Source organism: Engraulis encrasicolus, chromosome 21, assembly GCF_034702125.1.
Source record: "Engraulis encrasicolus isolate BLACKSEA-1 chromosome 21, IST_EnEncr_1.0, whole genome shotgun sequence".
In the NCBI taxonomy this organism is placed as follows: domain Eukaryota; kingdom Metazoa; phylum Chordata; class Actinopteri; order Clupeiformes; family Engraulidae; genus Engraulis; species Engraulis encrasicolus.
Window position 1 is genome coordinate 15,247,312 of NC_085877.1, and position 8,024 is coordinate 15,255,335.

At 44.4% G+C, this 8,024-nt stretch overlaps 2 protein-coding genes across 2 annotated transcripts; both read left to right on the top strand.

The window, feature by feature from the left end:
* Window positions 1-3,418: 3,418 nt before the first annotated feature.
* Window positions 3,419-4,559, top strand: LOC134438074 (uncharacterized). The gene is made up of 3 exons (XM_063187662.1): window positions 3,419-3,466; window positions 3,853-4,364; window positions 4,548-4,559. Exons 1-3 carry the CDS (start codon window positions 3,424-3,426, stop codon window positions 4,557-4,559), a joined length of 567 nt encoding a protein of 188 aa, XP_063043732.1. The 5' UTR covers window positions 3,419-3,423.
* Window positions 4,560-4,693: 134 nt separating this feature from the next.
* Window positions 4,694-6,548, top strand: LOC134437560 (actin, muscle-like). Its single transcript, XM_063187049.1, has 3 exons — window positions 4,694-4,923; window positions 5,271-5,624; window positions 6,132-6,548. The coding sequence occupies exons 1-3, from the start codon at window positions 4,729-4,731 to the stop codon at window positions 6,393-6,395; spliced, it is 813 nt and encodes a 270-aa protein (XP_063043119.1). The 5' UTR covers window positions 4,694-4,728; the 3' UTR covers window positions 6,396-6,548.
* Window positions 6,549-8,024: the final 1,476 nt, after the last annotated feature.

Here is an 8,024-nt window from a genome sequence, read left to right on the forward strand (position 1 = left end):
AAATAATTTGGTATATTTTCGATATTCAATTGGTAACAAACATCTTAATAGTCACCTGCTGCTGATCCAGTGATGATTTCATCACTCATGACTGCTTAGGATAAACAGTGAATATGTGAATAGTGTTAAACTGTAGAAGTGAATACCCTCACATCTCTCTCTCTCTCTCTCTCTCTCTCTCTCTCTCTCTCTCTCTCTCTCTCTCTCTCTCTCTCTCTCTCTCTCTCTCTCTCTCTCTCTCACACACAGACACACAGACACACTCACAAACACACGCGTGCGCACACACACACACACACACACACACACACACACACACACACACACACATACACACACACACACACACACACACACACACACACACACACACACACACACACACACACACACACACACACACACACACACACACACACACACACACACACACGATTGGTAGTGCAGTATTGCACTATTTTTCCTTTGTACAAACATAGCTCCCTTGTGATATCTTAGCAACTTTGGTCAGTATTAAAGGGTGGCACAATAGGCTTGAAATTTTGAATGGCAGTGAATGGGCAATTTTAGCCAAATCTGTGATGAGTGTGTTTTTAGGAGAATCATTTGACAGAATGCTCGAATTGCCTTTCCACTTTCACAGATTTCCAAGCCCCAGGTTTCCCACCCTGGAGCTCACTTGAAATGCTCACAGATGTTCATGGCCCACCTCTGAGCCAATAAACAATACAACTCAAATAAATAGTCAACGGCAATATTGATTGATGCATTTTTGGAAAGGCCCACTTAGAATGCCTTCACAGTTAAACAGTGGGCCCTGGTTCACAGTTTGAGAATCATAGCCCTAGTGCATGCTAATTTCATCCGTTTTCTTTAGCAATGTTTTACCCCCTATGTGCTAACCTTTTAGCCATATTCAAACACTCATGTAGCCATTATTAAGCCATCTTGTGGGTGCTTTATGTTCTGGGGAAGTGGAAAGGCAACTGGAGCATTCTTCCAAATGACTTCCCTAACTAGTTTTGACAAAAAAGCCTAAAAACAAACTTGCTGCTAGTGGAATTTGTTTTGATTTTGCAAGGTTTGATGGTGTTTTGCACCCTAGCACGCAACAAACAATAAAAGCACCCATCACCATAGTCAATCAGTACAACAATCATGAACGCAAACTAAATAGCAAAAAGATTTCTATAGCACATTATCATACTACATAACTAAGAGAAAAAAAGAGATGTGGATAAAAATGCTTCTTGTATCTCGTATGCCGACACATTTCAACTTGAAATCTGGACCTCATATTTCCAAACATTAATCATAATGTGGTTTGACAGAAACAATGTATGTTATCAGTACGACTGATGGAATCAGATAGGGACAGTGACAGATAGACCACACTTTTCAGCTGCAGGTACACTTTTTCAGTTAACACATCTGCTGGTATTTATCAAGCTTGTAGGAAAAAAAAGTTTGTCAGACTTACAAAGCAGCAGAAACAGAAGACCTGTCCCCATGCTGTCTTCACTGTCGATCTGAACCATGCCCTGTTTCTTATATATTTTGTTGCATGTCTCTGTGGTTTCACTATTAATAGATGGCGTGCCATTTCTCCTGTCAGTGGTCATACTTTAATGTAGCCTACTGTTGGTTGTTAATGTGTTGCTCAAATTATTGTTTCATGTTGTGTAGTATATTTCATGGGATTTTGCTTGGGGTACACACTATGTTTATTGTATATGCCCTATCTATTCCGTGTAATGGACATGACCCTAATATATTTGTAACTGTAACCACAAGTCTTAATTAGCATTTGTATTTTGCTAGCTAATTTTAATCAGGACTAGCAAAGCAAATAAAAGATGCAGTCAGCCAAAAAACAAACAAATAATACAACCGTTCTACCTTTTGAGTCTTAACTGACTATAACTGACTAGAACATCGCTGGAAACCACAGCCTTCATATCACACCATCACTTTCATATGGTCAGAGCACTAGTCACCCCCACCCCCACCCAAACTGTGGCTTAGGTGCTTGCAACCTCTATTACTGCAGTACTACTGACTGTCTGACGTCATGGAATTTACTTAAGTAGCCCAAGTTAAAATAATAATAATCATACCTTTAACACCTTTCACTGACGTTTCGATAGTTATACCCAACTCTTGTTGCAATTATTAGTACAATTCAACTGTTGCTATACACAACAGCGAACTACAAACTGTGATCACAGTTTGCTCTTGCTTTATATTTGACTCGTTTAACTGTCATGTGATAAGAAACAATGCTAGCATCTTTTAGCATTGTACCTCTACTTTTACTTTATTCAACTCTTCCATCAACTCATGCAATAGAGGTTTACATCAACATGCCCTTCAGCAAGACACATTGAACGGTCATTTGTTATCGTGAGAAGAGAGCCACTGCTACAGTAAACAGAGGCCTCAGTCTTCTTTTCACACCAACGCTCTCCTGTGGTCAGTTGGCTACATGATGTTGTTCACATGACTCACCACATAGCATGCCTACCAGAGCCATTAAAAGTAGAGTGATCATGTCAAGATCCCCTCCACCAGGGCTTCTGCTGATACACTCGGGACTCACTAGTTCGACGCCCTTTCTGTACTTACGCCTTATGTCATACGACCCTAACCCTAACCCTAACCTTAACCCTAAACCTAACCCTAACCCTAAATTGCTTGTTTGAAATGTTTGATTACCATGTGACGGTACAGAAAAGGTGCGAAACTAGTGGGTCGCTAGGCAGCAGTCGGGCAATTCAAATGAATAGGCAGCGTTTCGTTGCCCAACCACGAAAAACGGGCAATAACGTGAATGAACCACGAAAATTAAAGTTATTTTTTTCGTGAATACTTCACGAAATGAAAGAGATACGGTTGTACCATGTGGGGTGAAGGAAATGTGAATAAAGCACGAGAATCTGTGTAATATTAACAGTAGCCAACCAATATTTTGGCAAGCTAATGCTATGTATGCTAGTCCCTCACTTCCAGTTAGGTCACAGCGTTAGTGGTCCAAACTTGTACACAAGACTATGCACTGAAGACCTCAGTGCACTGTATGCACTATGCACTAATCGCCAGTGCACTGACACAAGTGCACAATTTGAGACAGCAAAAAATATGGCACTTCTCCAGTTCTCTGAACATCCCTGGTTCCCACGGTAACAGAAGATATGCACTCTTGCTGTTTATGTTCCTTTGAAGGTAGTTGTGATGTCATAGAATGTCTGTGCACTCAGTGACCTAAAGGCATTGGGGCAGAGATATTTTCTAACAGCAACAATATCTCTGATTGGGGCTGCTGTGGAGGGCCATTGTGGTGTCATAGATTAGAATGTCTGTGCATGCTGCAGCATTCCGAAGCCAGACACACATGTCATGTAAAGAGAAGCTACAGCATTATATATGCGGCTGTCACATCTCTGTAAGTTAGGAACAGAAGTTGCAGGTGAGTTATCTGAATACGTCAGGAGAGAGGGTTAGATGATTAAGTGGCATGTGGCACATGTCGCTATTCTTGCTTATGGAAGGCTAATACGGCTACTACAGCCATGTTTGTAATGTCGAACTGTTCTTATACCAAAACTAATTCCTAAACCTAGTGTCAGTGAACAATGTGTCCACCAATATATAAACATGTCAAACTGTGCCTAGGACAAAAGCCATTTCAAACTTTAACCTGGCAGTGAATAATGTGTGTCCACCAACCTAAACCTGTCACTAAATAAATTATTAGGGGAAAAAAAATCCTTTGGCATGCTATTTCTGCATGTCACATGCCATTAAACCATCTAACCACTACACTAAGTTGCAGCTGTCTGTTATCCATGAAAGTCAAGGCTGCAACGATGGCAGGACAGGGCACCGCAGACTTCCTGGAGTATGTCGCCGTGGTGATGGACGCCGGCTCCGCCTACACGAGGGCGGGCTTCTCCGGAGACGAGAGTCCGCGAGCCTTCATGAGGACCGGCGGCAGCATGTCAGCCTATCGACGCCAGGACAGGGGACGCGTAGGCAGTTACCGAGGAAACAACATCCCAAATGTTCCTCGCAACACCCCCTGCACCCCTGGACCAATGGGGGAGGGTTCCGGCCTCTCTCGATCAATCAACGAAATCCCCAGCCTGGTGGCTAGACCAATGACTGAAGAAGGCCTGTGTCTCAGCAGGCCAATCAGTGCAGGCCTGGTGAACGACTGGGCGGCACTGGAGCAGCTGATTGGGTACGTGTTGGAGGAGGAGTTAAGCGTGCGGCCCCGAGACCATGCCTTCCTGTTCACCGACTACCCCCTGGCCCCGCCCACACAGCGCAGACATCTTGCCGAGCTCCTCTTCGAGACCTTCGAGGTGTGTGTGTGTGTGTGTGTGTTAGTTGAGGGAGAGTGTATGATGGTGACAGTAAGACACGTGTGTGTGTTTATGTGTGTGTGTGTGTGTGTGTGTGTGTGCATGTGGTATGAAGAGAGGGTGTGAGTTGGACAAGGTAAGAGGACTGTGTGTGTGTGTGCATGGATGCGTGTGTGTTTGTAGTCAGGTGCCTAACAAGTCTTTTGTTGATGTGACAGTACAGTAATAATCTGGTGAAGCTGAACTCTAATGCTGTGGGTCTAATACTAATGTGTGTGTGTGTGTGTGTGTGTGTGTGTGTATGTGTGTGCGCGCGTATGTCTCCTTCCAGGTCCCTGCACTGCACTTCGGCCTCCAGCCACAGATGGCGCTGTACGCCTACGGGTGTGTGTCAGGCCTACTGGTGGACGCGGGGGCCAGCGGAACACGTGTGTGTCCCGTCTACGAGGGGTACTGCCTTCCCCACGCCGCTCGATCCTCACCTGTTGGGGGGGATGCTGTGATTGGCTACCTGAAACACCTGGAGGAGGGGGCAGGTGCTGGGACTAAGACGGAGGAGGTAACTTGTACTGTAACGTGTTGGATGTGTGATTTTGCTATTCATTTAATTGGTGCACTGCTCACTTTTGTTGAAACACCTATGGGTGGCTACATGATTGGCTACCTGAAATGTCACAACATCTGAACTAGACCCTACAGGTTCAGAGTTAATCACTCAGCTGTTGCTCTGCCAGTTGTACAAGATATAACCCAGTCCCTGTTTCTCTGTCTTTGTCTTTCTCTGCCTCCTCTCTCTCTCTCTCTCTCTCTCTCTCTCTCTCTCTCTCTCTCTCTCTCTCTCTCTCTCTCTCTCTCTCTCTCTCTCTCTCTCTCTCTCTCTCTCTCTCTCTCTCTCTCCTGTCTCAGACTAATGGAGAGGAAGAGGATGAGCTGAAGAGGCGTGGTTGTTACGTTGCCCAGGACTACGAGATGGAGCTTCATCATCATCATCATCATCATCATCACCAGGGGTCAGAGGTCACAGAGTACCGGCTGCCCGACGGCTCAACGGTCGCTGTGGGAGACCAGCGTTTCCGTAGTGGCGAGCTGCTGTTCCGTCCCGCGCTGCACGGCTACTCTGACCCCGGCGCCCACATCCTGGCACTCAGCAGCCTGCAGGCCTGCAACGGCAACGACCTCCACAATCACCTTGACAATCACATCCTCAATGACCTTGGCAATGATCTCCTGAGTGACCTCCAGAGTGCTCCCGAGTGCTCAGTTAAGTTTTGACCATTGACACTAAATAGAGGGGACACCGTGGGTTGTACTGTACTCTGTGATGCACCAGTGGATGGGTGGGACAAGACCTGGAAGGCGGTAGAAATTGCATTGTAATCTACTCTACTCTACTTCTCTCTTCTCTTTTCTGGTCTACTCTCTACTTGTCAGTGGCAGATCAATAATTCATCTCTATTCTATTCTATTCTATTCTATTCTATTCTATTCTATTCTATTCTATTCTATTGTGATAAATCTATCTACTCTATTGTATTCTCCCAAGAAAATAATGCATCTATTATATTATATTACTCTCTACATTCTAGTTTCTACTCTCCTCTAAAGAGTAATAATGACTCTATTCTACTATGTAGAGTAACAATGACTCTCTACTCTACTCAATAGAGTAATAATAATCTCTACTCTCCTCCATAGAGTAATAATGACTCTCTACTCTACTCTCCTCTACAGAGTAATAATCATTTCTCCTCTGCATATTCTCCACAGTTGCAGCGCCTCCTACTGGGCAATGTGTGCGTGTGCGGGGGCATGTCTCTACTTCCTGGATTCCCGGAGCGTCTACAGGGGGAGCTAGTGCGCCTGGTGCCTCAGGGGAGCGCAGTACAGCTGCTGAGCGCCAGGGGGCGCCACTGCTCTGCATGGCTAGGGGGCGCTGTAGCAAGTTGTCTCAGCAGCTTCAAACCACTCTGGATCACCAGCGCACAGTACAGGGAGGAGGGGAGCAGTGCTGTGTTGACACGGTGCTACTAGGCACACACACACACACACACACACACACACACACACTTAGTATCACACACAGAAACGCACGCACACACAGACAAAGGTAATCAAATGACGTTATAGAGATGCTTTAACTAAAAGATATATTATTTTAAGATGTCATATTAAAGGTGGTTTGAATAACAAGTTGAAAGCCATTTGCGAAGTTATCACACACACACACACACACACACACACACACACACACACACACACACACAGACAAAGGTAATCAAATTACGTTATAGAGATGCTTTAACTAAAAGATATATTATTTTAAGGTGCCATATTAAAGGTGGTTTGAATAACACGTTGAAAGCCATTTGTGGAGTTATTATCACACACACACACACACACACACGCACACACACACACACACACACACAGACACACGCACACACAGACACACGCACACACAGACAAAGTTAATCAAATTACGTTATAGAGATGCTTTAACTAAAAGATATATTATTTTAAGATGCCATATTAAAGGTGGTTTGAATAACAAGTTGAAAGCCATTTGCGAAGTTATCACACACACACACACACACACACACACACACACGCACACACAGACACACGCACACACAGACAAAGGTAATCAAATTACGTTATAGAGATGCTTTAACTAAAAGATATATTATTTTAAGGTGCCATATTAAAGGTGGTTTGAATAACACGTTGAAAGCCATTTGTGGAGTTATCTCTCTCTCACTAGAGGTGCTTAACTCGAATCTTTGAGGCGTCCGGATTGATTGGATCATTCCAAGGAGAGTATCCGGATTAGACGGATCACTCGGATCACTTATTTAAAATAGGCCTAAATAAAAATAAATAATAATAATGTATTTTTTAAAACGTTTCTGCCGTTAAATAGCTATGCCTTTGTTGTTCCATTTATCAATTCATGTTGATAAATCAAAGAGTAAGACAGTTTGATCAACAAAACTCACTTTATGAATGTCACAGTTCCTAACTCATGCTGCGATCCGACCCACCTCTTAATCTCCTCACTAAACATGCAACCACAACTCGAACAGCCTTTGGTAGCAGTGAAACGGCATGTTCCTGATTTTGCAATAAATAATGTGTGTGTTTGTATTTAAGAAGACTAAAAGTCAAATATTTGGGAGCAGAAGTCTAGTTGAGCAGGGATAGTCAGGAGGCGAGCAGCAGATGACCACTCGCTTCCGCTGCCGAGTTGCCTTCGACTCGCACACTCGTGGCAAAAACGAAACTTAAGCGTTGATCCGATCCGTAGGGGATTCGCTGCTACCAACAACTCAGTCAGGATTCGTCTCGCCGAGGGCGCCGCTGCTGAGTGACTCGGACGAGGGGAGTGACAGCAGTGGCTTTAAAGACTGTAGCCTACGCTGTAACGCAGTGAGTGATAGAGTCACGTCTGTAGACTATAATTTCCCTAAGAGTAGCCTACAGAGTGAGATGTTAAAGCGTTGGCAGAGCACTGTTAACATTTAGAAATGTAGAGCTCAACAGAGTCAGAAGCACACACATAGGGAGCGGGGATCCGCGACTCAATTGGCCACAACAGGCTGGACGGATCAAACAGGCTCGATGAATGACGAGGCGGGAGTTGGTTCAGTTTTACTCAGTGAG

Coding starts and splice junctions, on each gene's coding strand:
- LOC134437560 (XM_063187049.1), top strand. CDS start 4,729: ATGGCGCTGTACGCCTACGGGTGTGTGTCAGGCCTACTGGTGGACGCG. Junction 4,924..5,270: donor CTGGGACTAAGACGGAGGAG/GTAACTTGTACT, acceptor CTCCTGTCTCAG/ACTAATGGAGAGGAAGAGGA. Junction 5,625..6,131: donor AGAGTGCTCCCGAGTGCTCA/GTTAAGTTTTGA, acceptor TATTCTCCACAG/TTGCAGCGCCTCCTACTGGG.
- LOC134438074 (XM_063187662.1), top strand. CDS start 3,424: ATGCGGCTGTCACATCTCTGTAAGTTAGGAACAGAAGTTGCAG. Junction 3,467..3,852: donor GTTAGGAACAGAAGTTGCAG/GTGAGTTATCTG, acceptor TATCCATGAAAG/TCAAGGCTGCAACGATGGCA.